The sequence below is a fragment of the Cucurbita pepo genome, chromosome LG01 (genome assembly GCF_002806865.2).
Source record: "Cucurbita pepo subsp. pepo cultivar mu-cu-16 chromosome LG01, ASM280686v2, whole genome shotgun sequence".
In the NCBI taxonomy this organism is placed as follows: domain Eukaryota; kingdom Viridiplantae; phylum Streptophyta; class Magnoliopsida; order Cucurbitales; family Cucurbitaceae; genus Cucurbita; species Cucurbita pepo.
The window spans coordinates 3,546,978-3,570,793 of NC_036638.1; the positions used below are offsets into that span (position 1 = coordinate 3,546,978).

General features: G+C 33.7%; 5 protein-coding genes across 7 annotated transcripts; 1 reads left to right on the forward strand and 4 right to left on the reverse strand.

Annotated features, from left to right (window-relative positions):
• Positions 1-493: 493 nt before the first annotated feature.
• Positions 494-3,972, reverse strand: LOC111791224 (UDP-glucose 4-epimerase GEPI48-like). The gene is made up of 8 exons (XM_023672489.1): positions 3,633-3,972; positions 3,507-3,556; positions 3,301-3,436; positions 3,127-3,228; positions 2,823-3,050; positions 2,579-2,740; positions 2,414-2,505; positions 494-762 (listed from the first exon to the last, which is right to left on the reverse strand). Exons 1-8 carry the CDS (start codon positions 3,819-3,821, stop codon positions 672-674), a joined length of 1,050 nt encoding a protein of 349 aa, XP_023528257.1. The 5' UTR covers positions 3,822-3,972; the 3' UTR covers positions 494-671.
• Positions 3,973-4,460: 488 nt separating this feature from the next.
• On the reverse strand, positions 4,461-8,157 carry LOC111791234. Of its 3 annotated transcripts, none has more exons than XM_023672500.1 (6): positions 7,978-8,157; positions 7,287-7,353; positions 7,139-7,200; positions 6,942-7,031; positions 6,727-6,863; positions 4,461-5,036 (listed from the first exon to the last, which is right to left on the reverse strand). In XM_023672500.1, the coding sequence occupies exons 2-6, from the start codon at positions 7,351-7,353 to the stop codon at positions 4,787-4,789; spliced, it is 606 nt and encodes a 201-aa protein (XP_023528268.1). In that variant the 5' UTR covers positions 7,978-8,157; the 3' UTR covers positions 4,461-4,786. The 3 variants fall into 3 exon arrangements, with proteins under 3 accessions (XP_023528268.1, XP_023528276.1, XP_023528285.1); XM_023672508.1 differs by having other exon boundaries at positions 7,287-7,356; XM_023672517.1 differs by having other exon boundaries at positions 4,900-6,585.
• A 1,360-nt stretch (positions 8,158-9,517) lies between these two features.
• LOC111778974 (nucleoside diphosphate kinase 3-like) lies at positions 9,518-12,875 on the reverse strand. The gene is made up of 7 exons (XM_023658996.1): positions 12,609-12,875; positions 11,606-11,743; positions 11,183-11,220; positions 11,025-11,075; positions 10,591-10,758; positions 10,395-10,507; positions 9,518-9,895 (listed from the first exon to the last, which is right to left on the reverse strand). Exons 1-7 carry the CDS (start codon positions 12,691-12,693, stop codon positions 9,775-9,777), a joined length of 714 nt encoding a protein of 237 aa, XP_023514764.1. The 5' UTR covers positions 12,694-12,875; the 3' UTR covers positions 9,518-9,774.
• Positions 12,876-14,329: 1,454 nt separating this feature from the next.
• Positions 14,330-15,389, forward strand: LOC111811303 (NAD(P)H-quinone oxidoreductase subunit S, chloroplastic). The gene has a single exon (XM_023698118.1). It carries the CDS (start codon positions 14,582-14,584, stop codon positions 15,296-15,298), a length of 717 nt encoding a protein of 238 aa, XP_023553886.1. The 5' UTR covers positions 14,330-14,581; the 3' UTR covers positions 15,299-15,389.
• A 3,508-nt stretch (positions 15,390-18,897) lies between these two features.
• Positions 18,898-19,209, reverse strand: LOC111803552. Its single transcript, XM_023688020.1, has one exon. It carries the CDS (start codon positions 19,207-19,209, stop codon positions 18,898-18,900), a length of 312 nt encoding a protein of 103 aa, XP_023543788.1.
• Positions 19,210-23,816: the final 4,607 nt, after the last annotated feature.

Here is a 23,816-nt window from a genome sequence, read left to right on the forward strand (position 1 = left end):
TTTTTAATATCTAAAAATATATTTTAAAATTATTATAAAAATAGAAAAGAATGGGAAAATAAAAAATAAAAACTTAAAATCCAATATATTCCCCAAAATTAAAAAATGATTACAAGGCAATTTCAACTGTTTTTAGCGTTTGGTAAAATTGATTGTATATTAATTAAACTTACAAAATATTAATTAATTTACATTTAATTTTTTATACATATAAAAAGACATAATTAAAAATAGTCAAAGTCAACTGATGTTAAAGAAGGGTGGGAAGATTCAAATATTTTGAACCGTTGGAGGGCTCCACCACTCCCTTTAAAGCCCTTTTTTGTGTTTGGCTTTTTATAAGATAACCCATTCAAATTCAAATTTAAACCATTCCACGCCTCTCAACGGCACATCCATAGCAATGGACTAATTCCGTTTGTATGTTTTAATGCAACCGACGCGTCTCAGTATCGTTTTTAATGGAGACTTCCGATTCAAAGTTTAGAACAGATATTAAAAGAAGCGTAGGAGCTTTTTTATTAAATAATCTTGAAAACATCGATAACTCAGCAATGATCAACTCCGACCAAGAGTTTTATAGTGCGTAACACGAACGTACGTCTAAGAGGATAAGTAAGAGTAATGCAAAAGGGTTCGAGGTTAATCGATGGCCCCTAGAGAGCAAGCCATCAGTTGGGGTTTGGAGATTGATAGCCATAGGGATTCTTGCTGGCCCAGTTCCATTGATCCTTGCACATCTCCTCGACTCCATATTTAGCTCTGCATTCACAAATGGAACTGTAAGATGATGTTTTTTACTACAAACAACATTAAAACTCATAATCTTGACATTATATCCAACACAGAACTTTTGGTTATGAGAAATGTCTTGAAAGTAAGTTTGGTACAGAATTATATGTCTGCTCGAACGAGGAGAATATGTGTATTTGATGAACTAGTTACCGATTTATTTTTATGAAAGCAAGCTAAATCAAGGAAACATGTGAGATCCCACATTAGTTAGAAAGGGGAACGAAGCATTCTTTATACGGATGTGGAAACCTTTTCCTAGCAAACGTGTTTTAAAAATCTTGCGGGGAAGTCCGAAAGGGAAAACCTGAAGAGGACAATATCTGTTAGCGGTGGTCTTGGACTGTTACAAATGGTATCAGAGCCAAACACCGGGCGGTGCGCCAACAAGGACGTTGAGCCCTGAAGGGGATGGACATCAGGCGGTGTGCCAGTGAGAACGCTAAGCCCCAAAGAGGGTAGACACCAAACGGTGGCCAGCAAGAATGTTGGGCCTTGAAAGGAGGTGAATTGTGAGATCTCACATCGATCGGAGAGAGGAACAAGTGCTAGCGAGGACGCTGAGCCCCGAAGTGGGGTAGACACCAGACGGTGGCCAAAGTCTCGAAAGGAGGTGAATTGTGAGATCTCACATCGATCAGAGAGAGGAACAAGTGCTAGCGAGGACGCTGAGCCTCGAAGTGGGGTAGACACCAGACGGTGGCCAAAGTCTCGAAAGGAGGTGAATTGTGAGATCTCACATCGATCAGAGAGAGGAACAAGTGCTAGCGAGGACGCTGAGCCTCGAAGTGGGGTAGACACCAGACGGTGGCCAAAGTCTCGAAAGGAGGTGAATTGTGAGATCTCACATCGATCAGAGAGAGGAACAAGTGCTAGCGAGGACGCTGAGCCTCGAAGTGGGGTAGACACCAGACGGTGGCCAAAGTCTCGAAAGGAGGTGAATTGTGAGATCTCACATCGATCAGAGAGAGGAACAAGTGCTAGCGAGGACGCTGAGCCTCGAAGTGGGGTAGACACCAGACGGTGGCCAAAGTCTCGAAAGGAGGTGAATTGTGAGATCTCACATCGATCAGAGAGAGGAACAAGTGCTAGCGAGGACGCTGAGCCTCGAAGTGGGGTAGACACCAGACGGTGGCCAAAGTCTCGAAAGGAGGTGAATTGTGAGATCTCACATCGATCAGAGAGAGGAACAAGTGCTAGCGAGGACGCTGAGCCTCGAAGTGGGGTAGACACCAGACGGTGGCCAAAGTCTCGAAAGGAGGTGAATTGTGAGATCTCACATCGATAGAAGAGAGGAACGAGTGCCAACGAGGACATTGGTCCTCAAAAGGGGTGGATTATGAGATCCCACATCGGTTGGAGAGGAGAACAAAACATTCATTAAGGGGGTGAAAATCTCGAAAGGAAATCTAGAAGGAAAAGTCCAAAAGATAACATTGGTCCTCAAAAGGGGTGGATTATGAGATCCCACATCGGTTGGAGAGGAGAACAAAACATTCATTAAGGGTGTGAAAATCTCGAAAGGAAATCTAGAAGGAAAAGTCCAAAAGATAATATCTGCTAGCAGTAAAACACGTGGTCAGGCGGTGAATATAAACATAGAACAAACAGTAAGACATACTTCCAGTTCAACTCCTTTTCAGCTTTGTGTGTTGATGCATAGACGACTTCAGCATCACCAGGTCGACGTTCAGCCATGACAAGAGGAATTTTCTGCAACAGAGGAATTAAGCACTGAATTAGAGGCATGAAGAAAGCAAGAAAGAAAGAAACAGCAAAAACATACCTTTCCAGATGCCTTTTCAAAGGCTGCAACCATCTCCAAAACCGAAGTACCCTTTCCAGTTCCCAAATTGTAAACTTCACAGCCTACACCAGCCGCATCAAGCTTGCGCACAGCAGCAATATGTCCATCAGCCAAATCAACCACATGAATGTAATCACGCACCTGCAAACAAACCACATTAAATAAATTCTTCAATCATCATCTTCCTATGCAGCCAACCATCGTGGTCATAAAAACAACTCACTCCAGTTCCATCTTTTGTTGAATAGTCAGTTCCAAACACTGTCAACGCAGGCCGCCTGCCAACAGCCACTTGCTGAACAAAGGGCATGAGATTGTTTGGGATTCCACGGGGGTCCTCACCAATAAACCCACTAGGGTGTGCTCCCACTGGGTTGAAGTATCTCAGCAATATGATTTTCCATTCAGAGTCTGAACCATATATGTCACGACATATTTCTTCTATGAACAGCTGAAACAGAATCATGTTACCATCAATCCCAACAAGGGTTGGGTGTTAAGAGAGAGCAAGGGTGTTTGTTGCCTACCTTGGTTCGCCCATATGGGTTGGCTGCAGACAGAGGGAATTCCTCTGTACATGGTACCTCCTTTGGCCAACCATAAACGGTGGCTGAAGATGAGAACACCAGCTGAAATGTCGAAGATGTTAATTATAGAGACGAACAGCTTCAATGTGAAGAGAAAAAGAAATAGGATAACACCTTCTTGCACCCATAGGCTGCCATGGTTTCCAATAAAGTTATGGTTCCAACTAAGTTGTTGTCATAGTAAAGCAATGGTTTTTGGACACTTTCGCCGACTGCTTTCAGTCCAGCAAAGTGAATAACAGCATCAAATCTGCGATGATCATCGATTAATTAAGAATTGGAAAGGCTCATTAGCCAACAAAACTGTACAAGGTCCTTACTGTGTTGAAGCAAACACTTTCTCCAGAGCTCGTTTGTCCCGGAGGTCCAGCTATAAAACAAAACCCGTTTGAGGAGGAGTTGAACATAGAAGACAAAAACAAGAAATTGAGAATTGAAATGGCAACCTTATGAAAGGAAAGGTTTTTTCCGAGGTCGCCGGCGAGCTCCTTGACCCGACGAACAGCGATTTCAGAGGAGTTGTCCAAGTTATCGACGATGACGGTGCGGTAACCACCGAGAAGGAGCTGAAGAACAGTGTGGGTTCCAATGTAGCCAGCGCCACCAGTGACAAGAATAGATTTCGCCATAACCATACGAGAAATTGGAGAACAAAAGCTAATCAAAAGAAGTGTTGAGATGGGTGGAAATGGAGAAGAGATTTATACAACTTTAGCTGAACTGAATGACAGAATCAGAAGGAAAAAAAAGTTCCGTTTTTTCTTTCTTTTTTCTCACCCTTTTGCAAGGTTCCTTCCTTTTTTCTGTAATTAACAGCAACTTGTGGCATTGTTAGCTTTATGACATAATCGAGGACCACATTAGGACATGAAAATGAAAGATCGTTTAATTTTAAAAGCACATGATGATCTCTGGTCGGTGAGCCAAAGCCAAGCCAAAATAAAACAACTAATGCGTAAAAACTGATATGAATACAGAAAGAATCAAAGCTAGCTCAGAATTTGTGGGTTTTCTTGAAAGAAGGAAGATTTGGTTGGTATGCTATATAGCCTATAAACTAAGCTGAAGCTCAAAATTCCATTGGCCTTTCATCCTCACAAGATGAATAAGAATAATCCATTCCCTATTTAGTGATAGAAAGGTGAGAATCTTGTAACTTTCTTTTTAACAGAATCATGAATCTTCCTCTCTTTCCCTTCTCTCTCAGTCCCCATAAAAGATCCCTTAGTATCAGTGGGTACATAATAAAGCACCAAAGACATAGACAAAGACAATGAAACTAAGTAACGTCACACTGCATTAGGCCATGAAATATAACATGGAACAGGTTGGGAAATTAGGCCATGAAAGCAAGAAAAAAAAAAAGAACTTTACATGAACTGACTGCAGGTACAAATCTATATCGTCTTGGGTCCATAATGAAGCTAGAAAAATGGTAAAAGAACAAGCCAACGGGTTTGGATGGATTAAACATTATGACATAGAAACAACTGGATTCATCCTTCTAATCCGCTATCAACCTATATCTATCGGACATCTACATTTCCCCCTAATAAAATCCATCGTGTGGACGAGATTTCTTTGTGTCTTCATTCATTCTTCAGTTACCAATACGGCCTCTTCCCCACGGAGGTCTTTGCTGGCGAGAACCATTCCGTTGTTGTGCACCGCCATTCTGTCGCTGCGACAACACCCTCAATCTCTGTTCCTTCATGTTGGCAAACAGTGAGTCGAGGGTTTGTGGCCTCTGTCTCGGTGTAGCATTTGTTTGCGTCTGGACTGGTGCAGTTATCTTGGGAATGAAGGTTCCATTATTAGATGGCTTTCTCTGAACAGGTGGAGCTTCAACCCTATACAAAGAATTATTCAAATGGTTGAAGGAACAGAAAAAATATCATTTATATACAGACCTGCTAGTCAAAACAAGTAGTATCCACATTTCAATTTCACAAACACCAATAATCTTCAACATGTCATCGCGCGAGTATGATGGCAGATAGATAAGAGTATCCTTACCTCGTAAGCAAATTCAAACCAAACCCAATAATGGAAATAAAAGACAAACCAGATCAGGAGAACCACTCATCAAAAAAATGTGAATCAGCTCACAGTACGCTTGATTGGATCCAAAAAAGCACTTTCCGGTAACACAGACACACCCAAAACCTCAAATCGATCACCAAATGCTTTGCTTGCATAGTAATACGAATGAACAGAATATCTGAACTTGAACAAGAAAATGGAGGCTTCAACCGGGATATGACACAAAAGCATCAGCAGCATGAACAACGTCTGCAGAAATAGGGTATTCCACTGACTAGACCCCAAAATCTACAGATAATACCTCACAGAAGGCCATAAATGCCACTGACATATTTTCACTAACCATTCATAATTTCTTCAGCACTTTTTTTTATCACAATTACTACTAGTATCGAACATGCAGCAAGCAAAATTTCGATTCCACCCTCGAGGATCAATAAAAGATGATGAAACAGTAACTTCCCCTGTCCAAGCTGACTAGAGAAGTTGATAGAAGCATTTAGTTCAGAAGTGGAAAATTTTCCAGTTATTTGCAGTTCTATGGCTGGTCAAGAAGTGAACTTAAATTTGTCAAAACAAGGTAGTTGAAGGGCTGGATAATGTTTCCAGGATGTGATGGTGAATGAAAAGGGAACCCCATGAGGAATCAAGGAAACTAGTAGACGGTTCACTAGAATAGTTTCAAAGAAGCGCAAATTCAAGATCACCACAGCCCCTTGGCTCTGTGCAGGCAATAATGAAAGCATAAAGAGATATGGCAATTGTCATCCACCAGGAATGGAAATTGACCACAGCAGACATTGAGCATGGTGAACAAGCCTATTGTGGAAGAGTGCTCTGGTGTGTTAAAACATCACATGTTACAAAGCAGATTCAACATCCTCAACCAAAGGGTAACGGGCTGAGGCTCCTCTACTGTTATGCATCGTTTATGAAGAATTGAGTAACCCAAGACAATCACCACATTTAACAAGGAGCAAAAACTCAAACATTACACACTCATCCAATGCACACAAAAGCTATTTTTACGACTTTTTTCCAGATGGTGCAGCAGTCAATTTCGTTCAAATTTTCCCACTTTTGTCCCACTTGCTGTAGAATCCCATCAACCACTTACTCATCAGAAAACCAAAAGACTATTCGATGAATTCCAAAACCAAACTTAAGAAGATAAAGCAGAATCAATTCCCAGGCAGCATGGAAGAAATGAAATAAGTGGAAATACTCCAACTCCATTTTAACTGGTTGAAGCAAAACTATCACACAGTTCCAACCAACAAATTACTGCGCTAACTTCATATAGTAAAACTTGATGGACATTGTAGAAGTCACCAATTTTTCATAAACGCAATTTACCTGCCATATCATGAAATATCACATCACACCAACCATCCACCAAATTCAACTGTTCGTTTCTAAATTAGAATTGGAGTAAAAACTATAATCATAATTCACAATGAGAAGCTTGCGTAGACTAACAATAAGCACAGACAATACCTTGTCTTCTTCCAATTGGGCACCCTACGGTTAAAGGCTCTAGGCCGAATAGGAGCAACTGCAGCCGTTCTTGCAACCTCGGTTGCCAATGCAAACTGATTCCCTTGAAAATTTGACCTCCTTTTGGCCAAAGCCCCCTAAATAAAATGAAAATTCAGGACCAGTCATAGAAAATAAGTAAAATAAATGATAATCAAGTTGAAAACTGTACAAACCTGTCTTAGAGAGGTTCTAGCGTCCATGAATCGCTGCAACTTCCTAGGTCTATCCTGAGTGGCGTTATTTGGAAATTTCTGCATTTTGTTCTGCATATAAAAGACGAATCATTATTAGATAATAATAAAAAGGAAACTTCCAATTTCAAGAATAAATTGCTCGGGTTAAACGCATGCAAAAGAAAACAGGTTCTTACCGGAAACCTTCTTTGCTTCCTTCCTTTACTTCCAGTATTTTTGGACATCTTGATAATGTCGTCTATTTCAACAAGAAGATGTAGAAAAGGAAAAATCAATAAATTTTCAAATAAACGGGAAAACCGATGCAAGAATTTGAAGGCCAACCTAAAGCCATGTCCATCTTCTTCTCAGTTATGGCAATTGCTTCAGTAGTAAGTGGTTTAGCCGCCATCTACTATAAGATTAAAAAAATGAGGGTTACTGGTGAACCAAGTAAAGAAACAATTGGAATAAATTCGCCATTAGATCAATAAGGACACATCCCCAAGAGAAAAAACATTAAATAACAAGGTGGCTCAAATAGCTTATAGGTCTAAAGTCCACAAAACAAGTGTGCCTCGCAACGGTACGTTTAAAAAAATAATTAATAGATGCCTACTGAATAAATTTAGACAAATTACCTCTGAAAACTCAAGAAACCGATCAGGTTCCTGTCTGAGTTTCAGAATTAAAAGTTGTCAATAAATACAATAAACTTACAAGGCCTCAAGAAACTCAAAGAATCCCGGAAGAAAAAGAAATTAAATCATGACAAGCAAACAAATGGAGGAAAATAATCGTTGATTAAGTTTCCACTGAAAAAGAATCCAAGTAATCTATACATCCTCAACGATAAAACATTAACAAAACCAAGAAATCTCCTCATAACACATTGGTACACAACTTAAGAGGATAACAACTCCACTACGTCTCCCCCAAGACATCGAACAGCAACCAACAACCAAAAAATCGAAAACAAGCATCTAGGGTTTCCGTCGACGGAACGATAGAACGAAACAGATAATAAAGAACTCACCTCTTGATGATAAGATAACTCGTCGCTCGAGAAAACGATCGAAGAAACACCAGAGAAAGATTAGGGCAGAGAACTTCCGAGGTTCCTCGACAAAAGAGATGAAAGATCCCTGAGCTTCGCGGGAGAGTCGATTACTGAACGCGGAAGGAATTGGAGACTTGGAAGGGAAATAAGGCAAAGGAGGGGCATATATAGGGGCAAGCAGCGACGTCGTTTCAGTGAAATAATATTAAGGAGGTTTGATTGGGATTTGGAGTCCGCCATAGCTGGAAAGACGGAGATATTGCTTATCTTTGCGTGCAGCCCGAATTTGGCGTAATGGGGTAAGATGACAGCATTTTCAATGCAACCACTTAGATTGTGACACGTCATTAGATTTGGGTGTGTCGACCAATTCAATATTTTTGAGTGGTAAAACTTTAATTAGATTTGGTTAAATTAGATTTAAATTTTTTAAAATTTTGCACAAATTACTCCTATCCATTCATTATTTAGTTCAATTGCAAAATTTAGTTACAAGTATCTAATAAATATATTAATAAGATAAAAATATATTTAAAGATACATTACATATTAAATTAATTAATATACAATATATATAAAATATAAAAATAAATATTTAAAATTTAAATCGTTGAATATATTTTACCATATTTTATAACATTTAAATATGATTTGAATAAGATATTATATCTTAATATACCATATATTCAAATATATAATTATGATATAATCTCTAAAAGTAAGATTTTTAGTAGAGTCAAAATCCAAATGTCTTTTGCTATTCAATGTTTTCTCTTTCTCTTATATTTAGTTTTTTTTTTTCTTTTTTTAATATCTTATATTTAGTAAAAAAAAAATTAATTGTTTTTCTCTTATATTTAGTATTTTCTTTTTCTTTTTCTTTTTCTTTTTTCCTTTCATCGCACTTGCTCACTTGATAATAAATATTTTTTAAAAAAGTTCCAATTTTAATTTCAATATTACTTAGATAAAACATTATATCACATTTTCTCTAATATTTCACATTTACTTTTAGAAATATTATGGAATTTAATAGGAGGTAATGATGGAGGGACATAACTACCACCAAATTAGGTTCAAGTTTACATATTTTTATATATTTAAAAAAGATAGTTAAATTTCAGATATTAAAATCATTTTAAAAATTGAGTATACATATTATAAATATAATTTAAAAGGCAAACATGTACTTTTTGACATATTTGAAGTGTAAATTTAAAAAGTAACTCTTATAGTTGATCAGAACATGTTGACACAAACACTCTTGCGTATATTAGGCATCTGCTTAGAGGAAAAAACTAGTCCTCTCGCATTGAGTTCAAAACTTGATATTACTTTATTGACTTTTCATTTAGTGCTTCTCATTTCCTATTAATTAATCACTTATTGCTGCTACAATTTAACAACTTAACCAGATAATTATCCTAAAATGCACATGAAAAGAAATTATGGTGAAGTCTTCATGAACTTCTCCCACTAATATAACATGAGTACAAAAGAAAATGGAAAGAGAAAGTTGTAATAAAGAAGGAATCAAGATCTGCTTATTATCTCAGAAACGAAGTTGTACCAACTGTTTGTCATAAGTAAGACTCTCAAAAACTGTTTGTTTTTTCGCACTATGGATGGATGAGCCCATAGCCTCGTCTCAGCACAGGACATATTTTATTCGCAGAATTCTGAAAATACCCGCCGCTCTTCACGGGTGCTGTTGTCTACCTCGAGTTAAAGCAGAAAGAAGTTTAACAAAAAAGAGAGGGAAAGGAAAACTCATCAGTCTCCATACACCCATTTCTCTGAGTTGCTTGTGTAGCTAACCAATTCCTCTGGTTTGAACCACAACTTGATCTCATCTACCGCAGTCTCTGGTCCATCGCTTCCATGGATGATGTTCCTGTATATATTACACAATCAAACAAGTTTAAGGAGGGATTTTGGAAGCCAAGATCACTTCTAAATCCTGTTTTATCATTATTCAAAATTCATTCACAAGTAAACTAAGATATAGGTTGACCAATAGGAATCATTGGCCAGTCGTCTTCTATGACATACATGGTCTTTGGTTCATTGGTTTATAGGATATGAAGAATAAACATGGTTATTATATATTAACGTTAAGTAAACAAAATAGACGGAAGTGTTACAAACAAGTTTAAAGATTGAATTATTACTTTCCATGAAGTTTGGGAACTGAAAATGTTTTTCAATCAATTAAATTTTGATATATTTCAATGTTTGAAATGAGAATCCCCATGAATGATGAAATGCACGAATGATAATCTTGATTGGGGAAGTTGGTGTAGAGAGTGATTCTCATGCTCTGTTTCATTTCCTTAAATATGTGTTCTAACTATATTCACCAAATGACTATGGAGTAAGTAATAAGGCATTACCTGCCAACAATAACAGCTAGATCTCCTCTAATGGTTCCGGGCTCAGATTTCTGTGGATCTGTTGCTCCAATAAGTTTTCGTCCATATCTGATCACTCCCTCACCTTCCCAAACCTGTAGAATTAAAAAACTTAAGGTTCATCCAAGCTCAAAAGCAGTTGCAGTTACACACAGAGAAATTTCCGGTTCTTACTGACCATTGCGATGACGGGGCCAGAGCTAAGAAATTCACAGAGGCCATTAAAGAAGGGTCTTTCCTTCAGATCATGATAATGCCTCTGAGCAAATTCCTTTGAAGGAATAATAACTTTAATGCCTACAAGTTTAAATCCTTTCCTCTCAAAACGGGATATGATTTCTGCTATCTGTTACATAGTACAAGTATTGGATCAGATAAATATACGAACACCCTTCCCAATCAGGCAAAAAGTAAAAATCAATACAGAGTAGAAGAAGCTTTTTTTTTCTTTTTTTTTTTCCAGCTTATCCTTTTAAGGGCTGGAATAGACCACTGAGGAATAATAGAAATCTTGTATACCAATACCAGATGTAAGTGTAATAAAATAGAGCTGTCAAATATCAAATCAGAATTGGCATTAAGAAAAACGTCGCAAGGATAGTATAGTCTTACCAGCCCTCTCTGTACGCCATCTGGCTTGATGGCTATAAAGGTGCGCTCGAACTGCGAGAAGTTATGAGAAAGCTCGTAAGTGTAGTGTAATAATGATCACTAACTATTCATCAAGGATGAGGTAAACGTGAACAAAGAAATCATGTTTAGTATATTACCTCTGCAGCATGTGCTTCCTGCTCCTGGAGCATGTAAGCTACATTAAAAGAAAAAAGATAATCATATGTTAGGACGGAGGAAAAGAAAAAGGGTTGGCACCGTCCCCATCTTTACATCGTTGTACAATTACTTACACCAACATTAGCCATTTTTATTCTGATGAACTTCGAAGGAAGTCGGATTTTATTTCTTCTAAAATTTAATTTTTGATGTAAAAGACGACGTATTAAATATGATAAGTAGATGGCAAAAAGTTTAACATAATAGTTTCATTACAGAGAAGGAGCCCCTCCTTTCATCGTTCTGTCCTGAATAGGTATGTCGGATCCAGAAATCTAATTCTACCCCATCTAATGGAAGAAATTTATAGCATTTTTCACAGAATCAAGACAAGTATATTATAAGAGTTATGTCGACTGAACCTGCGGCAGGAAGGGCAAGCAATCCTGAAATCCATCCTCTAGATGCGTATGCTGAACCGGCATTTTCATAGATTGAAGCAAGAGAAGAGGACTTTTCCCTTAGCGTCACTGCAGCAGCGGAACCTACGACTCTTCCACCTGCCATTGAGTCAACACAAACTACAGTTAGTTTTCATTTCGATAAATTGGAGTAATTCACATTCAGTCCACAAGGCATGCACATAAACAAAATCGACATCGAAATACGAAGCTAAAATTTCTCATTTCAATTAGTCGGTCTAATACGCATAGAAACAAACAAAAAGCGACATTGAAATACAAAGCAAATCGCGCTTCCCAAAAACCGAAATCGACTCGGAAAAACCGATAAAACAGTCATAAAACAGAGATTCAGGAATTCAGGTTGAAAATGCAAGACAAAATGAACCAATAGATCCCGCGTCAGAGCAAACTATCTCCAACATTGTAACATAAACAAAACCGACATTGAAACACGAAGCTACAATCTCCCAATTTCAATTCTCCATAGTAACTCGCTCACAATCACCGTCTATACAGCACAGAGACTGTCAATGCATCTCACTGAGCTGCTCTTACCTTTATCTGTAATTCAGTTACTTTCGTAAATATTCAGTTGTACTTTGTTAAATTTCTGTTTCGCAATTATTTGCTCAACAGATCACCCATTTATATACAAAACATTTTCAAGTTAATGAGAAATTCCTAAATCATTTTACATCTTTCCTTAATTTCTAAAAGTTTATTACAGACAAAAAAGAAAACCGAAAGTGAAATCCAAAAGCAAATAGTACTTCCTAAAACAGAAACTAGCTCAAATATATTTTTATGTAACAGTATTAATCTTAGATCCATCCATTTCAGGTGGAATGTTTTGCAAATGAACAAACAAAAACCAGATCAGAAACAAGACAATAATAAAAAAATTAAAAAAAAAAAACAAAAAAAAAAAAACAAAGATGAATCAAAATACAAACGATATTACCAGCGGAATAAGAGCGAGAGGTCCGGGAAGCGGCGAGGATGGACCTGGCGGCTCTAGAAGCAGATCTACAGATGTTGGAACTCATATTGATAGAGAAGAAGTGAAGAGGGAAATTTGAGCGGAGAGAGTGGTGGTTGGTGTGAAGTGAAAGGGGGAGAGAGAAAGAGGGGTTTATATGGAAGAGAGAGATTGGTTGTTGAAGTTTTGTGTGGTTAGGTTAAAAGGTACGCAAAGGCCGTTGAGAAGAGACGCGAATACCAATGCGATGCGTTTCCGTCACCGTCGTCTCCGACTCTAACTGCCGTTTGGTTTAAGAACTCGCACAATAAACTCCCGCTAATCCGCTCCTTTAATTTTGCTTTAAATCCCTATTTATCATTTCTTTAAATGTCCTTTTTTTTTCCATTAAATCTTATTATTTTATTACTATTTCTTTTATGACACCAATCCATTATTATGATTTTAAAGATCCATCGTTTAAACACTACAATTAAAAATGTCTAATTATAAAAATAATTTTTAAATAACGACCAAATGATTGAAGTTTCATCTCCATAGAGGATAGTAGGGACGTGATAACTGGTATGCTAAAGGTGCATAGAATAATGTGCAAATTCTTCACCTCAAATGATACCGAACCAAGAAAGAACATGAACTACATCACATCATTTTTACGCAAAGAATGGTATTCTTTTTTTAATGTGCGTTTTATTTTTCTAAGTGTAATGGTGCCATAAAGTAAGGAGCTTTCGAAAATATGAACATTTTCAAGGTGGATAACTAAAGAGATAAAGTAAGAATCACTTTTCCTTCCATTCACTTTCTCCCTAATATTCTTCTATTTTTTCCTTCTTTTAGCTCTTTTTTATTATTGGTAACCTTTTGGGTCATTTTTTAAATAATAATGAGTTCCAATTACCTATTTGAAATAATATATTGTTTTTAAAATCTCATTAATATTATTAATATTTTATAATCTCTAATTTTTAAAAAATATAAGTGACGGGTCTACATACGGCATAAGTGCCTGTAAATTTAATTTTAGGTGTGATCCAAATTAAAAATTATTAGTCATTATTTAATTTATATCAATTTGTTTAATGTGGAGATTCATAATACACATTTCATTTTATATTGGCTTTAAAAATAAATAAATATTATTAGATTATTTATATAAACCGTTTGTTAGTACTAATATACATCTAATCTAAGAATTCTTAATTGGCTAGTTGTAAATAGACCCAGACCTATACTGTGGAACAAACGATTATCCCGAACCTACACTGGTGATTCTCTGAGATAGAATGCAATAGAACGGGTAACACTTATTAATCTCTATTTAGCCAAAGAATGTAGAGGGAGTGGGGACTAAAGATGTCTTATTTTAATCTTTTCACCCGAGATGATTAGCCACAAAAATTCTCCCATTATTAATATTTAAAAAAAGAATGAAAAAAATTATAATATGGATATTTATGTTTGATAATTTTCTTCTTTTAATTTTATTGATTTTCAAATGTACCTGGATTGATATTGATATTTGATCGATAGTCTTAATCTCAATATCTCGATATTCTCAACATCACTAGTAGATTGACAAGTGTTACGATGAATTATTGGATCATATTGTACTCATGTTAGCTTAATTGGTTCATAAAATTAAATAGTTGGGCATCTTTTTGGCCAAGAGAAGTTGGGGGTAGCCAAGTGTTGTAGCCCCACACCCACCCTTTTCCACAAAACGCATCCACAGGCTTTCATTTGTCGATGGATATCATATCATGGATTCATATCACAATCCAATGAAATGTAAGCCATATAATATCTATCTCATCTTATAAAATATACTTCCAAATCAAAATTTAATAGAAAATACCAAATCCACGAAATATAATCACAACCAACCAACTCGTGGTTACACTGACAGTCACGGACTCGCCGCCTTCATCACTGTAATCAGCAGAGCCATACCCATGGCGTCCTCCATCTCCCTCCCTTCTCCCCAGTCTCCCCTTCTCAAATCCACCTTCCTCGGCCAAACTACCCGCCGCTTTCATCTCCACCGTCAATTCCCCCTTCCCCGTCGCGCATCACCAAGCCATCACACTTTCCGGCCCTCCGCCTCCTTCGATTTGGCCCAGCTTCTCGGCGGAAGAGGCCTTTGCAATGGCGAGAAAGGTCTCAAAGAGGAACTGAAGCGAAACGTGGTGGAGGAAACAATCGGCGCCGAAATTCCGGAAACAACCGAGAAATTAGCCGTCGATAAGGTTCCAGAAGATGGATTCGACAAGGAATTGATGGGATTAACCGGCGGATTTCCTGGCGGAGAGAAAGGATTGCGGAAATTCATATCGGAAAATCCTCCTCCTCCGCCTCCGAAACCTTCCGCTTCAAAATCCATCGAAATCGGTGCGATTCCGAGTTCGCAAAAACCAAAACCACCGGATCTGCCGCTGTTGCTGCCCGGAATGATCGCGATTGTGAAGAATCCGAACAGTCCATATTATATGTACTGCGGAATTGTACAGAGAATCACAGATGGAAAGGCAGGAGTTCTTTTCGAAGGAGGAAATTGGGATCGATTGATTACGTTTCGGCTGGAGGAGCTTGAACGAAGAGAAAAAGGACCTCCGATGAAGAATCCAAGATCGGCTGTTCTTGAACCTCTTCTTCAAAAGGATTCCCAATGATTCCGATGGCCTCCGGTGAATTTCTGTTTAGTTCTCTGTTTGTTTTCCTGGAATTCCGACTTGGAATAAATGTGTGAATATTCCCAATCGATTAAGCGTCTCATTTTAACTAATTATCACACATACAAATTAAAAATAATAATAATAAATAAATAAATAATCGACTAATTTTAACCGTTTCAATCGGTTTTCGATAATTTTTATTTATTTTTTAAAAATAAAACTCAGTCCAATACTCCAAATTGACTGGATCAATCGGTGACTGGTTTGATTTAAACTGATTTTCAAAACAAAGCCGTGTAATTATGGAATTATTTTAAAATAATTATTATTTCTCAGACTTAGTCTTCCCTCTAGCCAACTACTTTACTGATTTACTGTTAATTAGCTATATATTCCAAAATGTTTATATTTTTTTAATTAAAAAACTATTTCTAAAAAAAAAGCTTTAAAAAATAGATTATCCAGATATAAATTTTAATCGATTAATTGAAAATGTTCAAAATAAGTAGCTTGGAAAAAAAATATATATTGCCATTTAAAAACAAAATTTTAAAAAAATGTTAAATTACCTATTTAGTCTTTTAACTTTATATTATTAAAACTCTTTTTTTTTTTTCTTTGGCAATGAGTATGCATTTTGGTCAACAAAATCGTACCGTACACAGTGAAATTTCTTTTTTTTTTTTTTACCCAAATGATAAGTTAATTGAAGTGTACGGTACAATCATTTTCTTTTACCTTCAAATTTCAACTATGACTAAATTTTAAATTTTATTTCAAGCAAGAATTTAATTCAAACCTTATGGTTTATTTATTTATTTATTTGGAAAACCCATTCAATGTAAATAATAGTGAAATACCCACTTCACCCCTATGATTCAATAGTCAAAACCTAGAGTGTTTCATTTTGGTCGTGGGTCATATTTAAAGACCATTGGACTTTCAATAATAAACACAAATTACTTGACCCAATTCTTTTTTTTTTCCTTTTGTTTATTCCTTTCACCTTCTCGATTTTCCAACCTACAATTTCAAATTGATGACTGTTTTCAATTTTTATTTAATTCAATATTTTAATTTATGTTTTTAAACTTATTTTAGGTATCTTTTTAAGTTTCTTGCAAATCTATCACATTTATTGTACTCATTAAAAAAAATATATAAAGAATATAATTCAATTTGTAATTTAATCGGAGCATAATTTAATAGATAAAATAATAATCACGGTTCAAAATTAAACTTATTTTATAAGAGTAAAATTGAAAATATCCAAAATTTAATTTATTCAATTTTGTTTAATAAAAAACATAAATTTCAAAATTTTATTTTTTAATGGTAAGTAACTAAAACTTATTGACAGCCGAAAAGTTGAAGAAAAGGTATATAAAAAGAATCTGAAAATGAAATTCAATGACAATATAAATATGAAAAAAAGAAAAACAAAAGATTCATAGAAAAAATAGCTTTTTTTTTTTAATTAAAAAAGGAAAAAAGTCTTAATTATCAAAATAACAAACCTTTGAATTCTCAGGCATCTTGTTCCCCTATTTATTTTCCCTCCCTTTCCTCCTCACGAACTCCTTCCATAACCTCATCTCTCTCTCTCTCTATTGCATCTGAAAAATCATGATTAGCAACTTGATTTCAAGCTTGAACAAAAAATTGCAGGCGGTTGAAATCAGCAATCGCTGCAGACGAACGAAGAAGACGACGACGTACGTTTACAGAGACGACCTGAACAAGAAGAAGCAGTCGCCGTCGTCGCAGCAGCAACCGGAAATCAAGAAAGTGAAGAAGAGAGTGAGATTTGCAGAGACGGAGCCGGTGATAATCGCCATCGATGCAGAGGAGGAAACAGAGAAGAAGAGAGTGGTGAGAATAACGGTGAAAGTAACGAAGCAAGAAGCGAATCGGATGCTATCGAGGTGCTCCGAAGGCGGCGTTCTGGAACTCGGAGATGCGGCTTGTGAGCTCATGCGGATTCCTGCCGCTCGAGTTAGGTCTTCTATGGTGGCCAATTGAATTTTCCCCCTTCTTCTTCTATTCGACAAGTTCTAGGGCTTTTATCTGAAATTATATTCACAATCATATTATATTAGTGTAATCCGGATTTATTGTAAATTATATTTTATTGATATAAATTTTTTTAAGGAATAAATTTAATTTTGTGGAATTTTGGCACATACATATTTTCTACTACCTTCTTTTTGGCTCGGTTTAGTTTAATTTTTATCGCTCTTTAATAATTATTTTTAAATAATGACCATTCTTGATTTAATATACTTGTATTATTTAAAAGCGTATCAATTTTTATGAATATATAATAATAATAATAATGAAAGTTTGAATTATGGATTTAGTTGGGGATTAAAAAAATTAATGTGAACGATTGGATTCTCGTCGTTTCTTTCAAAAAAGTAACCACAATTGAAAAGATCCTCATCTGCCAAATTGGGCGAAGATCTTATTCTATTTTTTTAATCTCATAAGGATTTGGTTTGGTATTGAAATTAAAAAAATATAATCGGTGAAAATTACCCTCATTTTGAAGTAATCTTGTGAATCTTATTGTCGTTTTCATATTTTATTATCTTCTCCTAAAGTTTACTATTCGATAACCCGAAGCAAAAATAATAATAATAATTAAGAGATTGAGAAGTTGGTGTTATATAACATTGTTTTATAATAATATTATTCAGAAGAAGAACCAAACATTTTTTTAAGTAATAAAACATAGGTATGATATAATATTAATAATTTTTTAAAGAATTTTCCTACCCGATAATTATATGTTGTAAGCTGTTGTTGTTGACTTTTTGCTTGCATCACATATAACACCAATTTAAATCTCTCAAATCTTGCTTTCAAAACTCTCTTTCGAAATCTTCCTACCCCATATTCTAAAACTTTATTCTTGAACTGTAGCCAGAAGCTCGAGTATACGTCGCTTGGCCGTAGGCGACGTAAGAATGCATTAGCTTAACTCACTTCTTGCTAGGTAGTGAGTGCCGCACAATCGTAAGTCCGCTGACATCAAGAGTAGGAAGGTGACAAATGAGTTATTTTATGGGTCTAATTTTGAAATTTTTTTTAAAGCATTAAAAATATATATATATATATATATATATATATATATATATATATATATTAGGCGTTGGCCTACTATATGCGTAATTAGGTCAGGTCGGTGGCAGAGGAGTTGCTTATTGATTTATTGTAAATAAACCATATTCATAGAAGAAGAAGAAAAAAAAAAGAAATAGAACAATAATTATGGGATCAGCCAGCCTAATAAATCAAAATCTTCTTAAATTAAATATCCTAATTCAATCTCAAATTAAATAATTAAAAAAAATAATGGTTATCACTAATTAATTTTATTTATTATTAACTAATAAAAAGAAAATTAAAATCAAAATATAAAGACGAAAATTAATAATTTTTAATTACAAAATTAGGTCGTAAATATTGTCTTTATCATCCTTACGATCGACCATAAACAACAATATTTGTTAACTAATGGAGTGAGAAAGAAAATTCTTACTACTCTACACTCAAATTTTTTACTATACCACAAATAAAAGTAAAAAAAATTGTTACGAAGAAAGTGGCTCCATCCGATCGGGAACTTCAGGAACTTCCATAATACTCTCCAAAGAAGGTCTCCACGAACCATCTTCATCTACTTTTCTTCTTCGTCTCTCGATCTCTCCCAACAATTCTTCTAACCCTTTCCCTCCTCGCTCCTGAACTTGCTCCATTAGCCATTGCAACTCCTCTTTCGTCAACACTACCTTTATCCTCACTCCCCCTTTCCTTTCTTCTTTCTCCATCGTCGTCGTTGTCGTGGTCGTCATCGTCCCCTCTTCTTCTCGCCGCCTCGACAAAACTTCGACGCAGTTTCCCATCGATCTTATCACGATGTTTTCCGACAAGTTTTGGAGCTGAAAATTGAAATCGAGGTGAGAAAGAAGAGTAGATGAGAAATGAAACAAGGGGATTTATAGGGTTTTTTAAAAAATTAAATTAATTTATTTATTTTGTTCACGACGACCGATTCCCCATACTACGTGACGAGATACGTAGGCCCTCTTCTCCTCACATGTCCTCGATCCAAAAAAAAAAGAATTAATTATTATTTAATACACGGCCCTACACGTGTCGGCTTGTTATGCATTATTATTTATAAATAAATAAATAAATAAAAATGAAGAAATAATTGAATATTTTTAATCATATAGTCATGTGATTACAAAACCTTGATTGATGTGCTTAAACCGCGGCGCGTTTAATGGAAAAGCATACTATAAAACAACTTCATATGAAAATGATATATTGCTGGACATTATTTATTACCAATTTTATTTTTATTTCATAATAAAAATATATTTGGATATAAGTAGGTTTTTGTCGGTGTATTTACTTATACAGCCTCGAGTAGGGTTTGAATTTGACAATAATGCCCCCATGAGCCACCGCATTAATGGCATAAAGAAAGTAGAACCGCCTATCCTTTTGGTCCACTGAAAGGGACAATTATCTAAATATTGAAAAAAAAATATATATATATATATATATATTTTTTAATTGTATTGTGCAAATAATTAAGGCACTCGCACTGTGGTCCAGGTGATTTGGACTCCATTTTATTTTATATTTTTGCTAATGATAAGGTCACTGTGACATAGTATTTACATCATTATGTGTCTTTCAGATAATCAATGAAACTTATAATAATAATAATAATAATAATAATAATAAATAAATAAATAAATTTAGACCCTCCATTCTTACTTATTCTTAAAAATTAAAGGCAAAATTATTAAAAATATCTATCAATTTAGTTCCGTCTAAAAAAGTATTTATAAAATTTAGTAATACTTTTCCACCTTTAAAAAAATCTAAAAAGAAGTCAGTATTATATAAAATTATTAGCATTTTATTTTAAATATATATTTAAAATTTAAACAATTTCATTAATACGCTTGAATTATATATACCATCATCCAAAAGAATTAATGAATATTCTGTAGGAGGAAATATTATTAAATTTATTAAAATAATTTACATTTTTTAATAGAACTTATATTTAAAACTAAAAAATATTAATTAAATTTTATTTGGAATAGAATATGATCGGGTGAAATCTCTCCTAATTCCTACAAAAATAAATGAAAATTTTCATAAAAAATTAAAAATTTTAATACGAGACGAGACTAGGATGAGATTTCTCCATTACCGCTTCGCCCGTAAACATGTCTAAGTGAAATCAATCAAATAATACCTAACCGAAAAAATCGAACATTTTCACCTTGACAGTTAACTAAAGTCAGGTAGGAAACATAATAATAATATCATTATTGTAACGTAAATAGAAGTTTCAAAATTTATGGTAGATCAAACACGTGGAAATAGCCAAATTTTGTGGCATTCTCATAGCCAACTCTAATTATCAGAATGTTTGAAAAATATTAGAGTTCACATTTAGGGGTAAAATCCAATAGCTTTTCTCTAATTTTCTACTTAACACTATGTACTAACTTTCTCAATATCTAACCTACCAATCTTTATTTCTCGAATAATCTCGTTACATTAAGGTCATTTAAATATTATTAAATGTCACGAACTTATACTTTTAATTATTAAATAAATTATTAAAATTTTAAAATTATAGGTTTGATCTTCCATATTTTAATTATTTCTAAAATTTCAATTTTATTTATAATATAAGCCAAGAGGTACCGTATGTTAATTATTATTAACTCTTTTCGTACAATTTAAAATTTAATTTAGTTAATAATTCGAAAATAAATTCAAACCTAAAGAGTGTAGCGCCTGTTCAACTGGGCTTAATGGGCTTACCAAGACCAATCAACCAACATCAAATTGGGCCGTAATCTCTCTACGGCCCAATTTTAAAATTAGCAGCATAATGGCATTTCCCCTAAAATTGTCATACATACCCTTTTATTTAGTGATTTTAAATATTACTCCACAATAAACATGTTTATTTCAAAATTGACCCCATAATTTTCTTTTTCAATATTTCAACGAGGGATGGTTTTGATAATGAAACGGTAAAAACGCGACACGTGTATTTTACTCATTTTAAATTATTAGTAGATATATATTTTCATAAAAATAATTACAAATTTTGTTATATCGTTCATAGTCAACTTAGTCATTTATTAATGGGACCGTACTAATTAATTAATCGACACGTGTTTAGATTTTTTTTTTTTAATTTAAATTATTTTAAAGGTGGAAATGAATATTCAACTTGAAGGTATAGAGATCTTTACCAATCTAATTATGTTCAAATTGACATTACTTTACTCATTTTTTTAAAACGTCAAAAGTAGTTTTTCAGTGCAATTAAAAATAAGAAAATAACGAATTAAAACAAGTTATTCGAAAAGAAATAGAGTCATATATACTAGACTTCAACACAAGGAGGAAAAATGGCCAATTCGTAACGCTACAACCTCTACCAACTCCATCAAATCAACACGTCAACTATAGCTTTCTACCAACTTTTATAACATTTAAAACCAATTATGGACGATTAATTTAGAACCGATGGAAACACTTCAACTTTCAACCTAGATTTATAATCGTCATTTAACATTAATTTCACCTTAAAAAAAAAAAAAAAAGTCAAAGTTTACTCATTATTTTAGACTTGGTATAGTCCATCAGATTATAACCTCATAATCTGTATTTTAATTGTAATGTTTATCCACAAATTAACCATTTTTTTAAATGGATTAAAATAATTAGCACGATTAGTGAAGGATTATCATAGATTATTATAAATTAAATTAGGAGTATTTTGAAAGGACTCACAAATAGTTATTGGATTATAATGTAATTAAAACATAAATAACCATAATTAAAAAATAGAGCGTCTAGATGTGTACTTGGAAGAAGAGACTATTCCATTGTCTTGGTCAAATATTATAATAATAAAATAGAAACAAATTTGGAAAAGAAAAATCAAAGTTTTTTTTAATTATTTTTCTTTCCTTTTTTATTTTTATTTTTATTTTTATTTTTATTTTTTTAACATCATTTTGAAGGAAAATTCAATATAGAAGAAATTGCATTAGTAAATTTGAAATGTAATTTAATAAAATTAAAAAATTAAAGATGAAAATTGGTGAAATAAAGGAAGGCTAAGGAAGCTTCTTAAGTAACTTATTAATTATTAATTTTGATTAAGACATCCACCTGGTCTCTAATTTAATTTATTTTCGAGTTTGAAAATTTTGGTTAAAGAGTACTAAATTAATTATGATTAATTTTTATTTGTTTTAAAAATGATGTTTTTTTTTTTTGAGATATTTAAAAAATTGATGTTTCAATTGGAACTGCAACACAGATTTCAACACGGCCTTGACATTGACTAGAACCCCACCGTAATTTTGACTTTCTTTGCTTACTATTGTTCTATTATTATTATTATTATTATTTTTTGATGTACATAATAAATTCAACATATTCATATTTTTTTAATTAAATAATTTAGAAAAGTAAATTTGCAGGCATTTTATTATAGAAAAAAAAAAGAAATAATTTAAACCCAATTAGAATTTATTAATTTTTTTAAAACGGTGAAATAAAATGAATTGATATTAGTATTTAGTTAGTGGGAATTTCAAATAATTTTGATTTTTTGGCAATAAAATAAACCACCAAACTGATGTGGAATTGAATCATTTAATGTTTTTTTTTTTTTTTAATTTAAAATTTTCGCGTGAAAGAGATTTGATTAGGTTGATTTGACCACTAGGTTTAAAAGTCAACACATTAACCAACCTGCATTTTTGTTGATTAATACATTCAACTAATTATAATTAAACAAAAAAATTAATTACTTTAAGCCTTGTTTGATAACTTCCAAACATGCCGGATTGCCGTGTCCACTCATTTAAGCATTTTTTTTCCTTAAAAAGTATTTATAATCAAACTGATTTTAATGAATGTAAATTCATTACAAAAAGAGAGGAGTAACTTTAATTTGAGGGTACTTCGGTAATTTAACACTTCTTATTATATAAAATAATCCAACTGTTTTTTTTTTTTTTTTTTTTTTTTTTTNGAAGAATTTATTCATAGTAATTAATCTGCAATGGCTTTTGAATTGTTCTTTTTATAATTAATTTAACCAGATTATTGAAATTTTTTCTAGTTACCATTTTTAATTGTTTTTTTAAATATTTTTTCCCCCTCTAATCACTTAAAGACTAATTCAAAGATGTCCTTATTCAAATTGTTATATTAAAAAATATTATCTTAACAAAAGATGTCCAATAAAATATAAATTGAAATATTTACATGGAGTTATATTACTTGCTATACATATATTTTAAATTTATTTTTTCAATCATAAAAATAAAAATACAATTTATTATTTAGAATGCGCCTTATAATTTGAGGCACTCGAAATATTTATAATAAGCAATTAGACGAGGAGTGTGAAATTACAAATATCCCCAATTAATTAATAATTAAT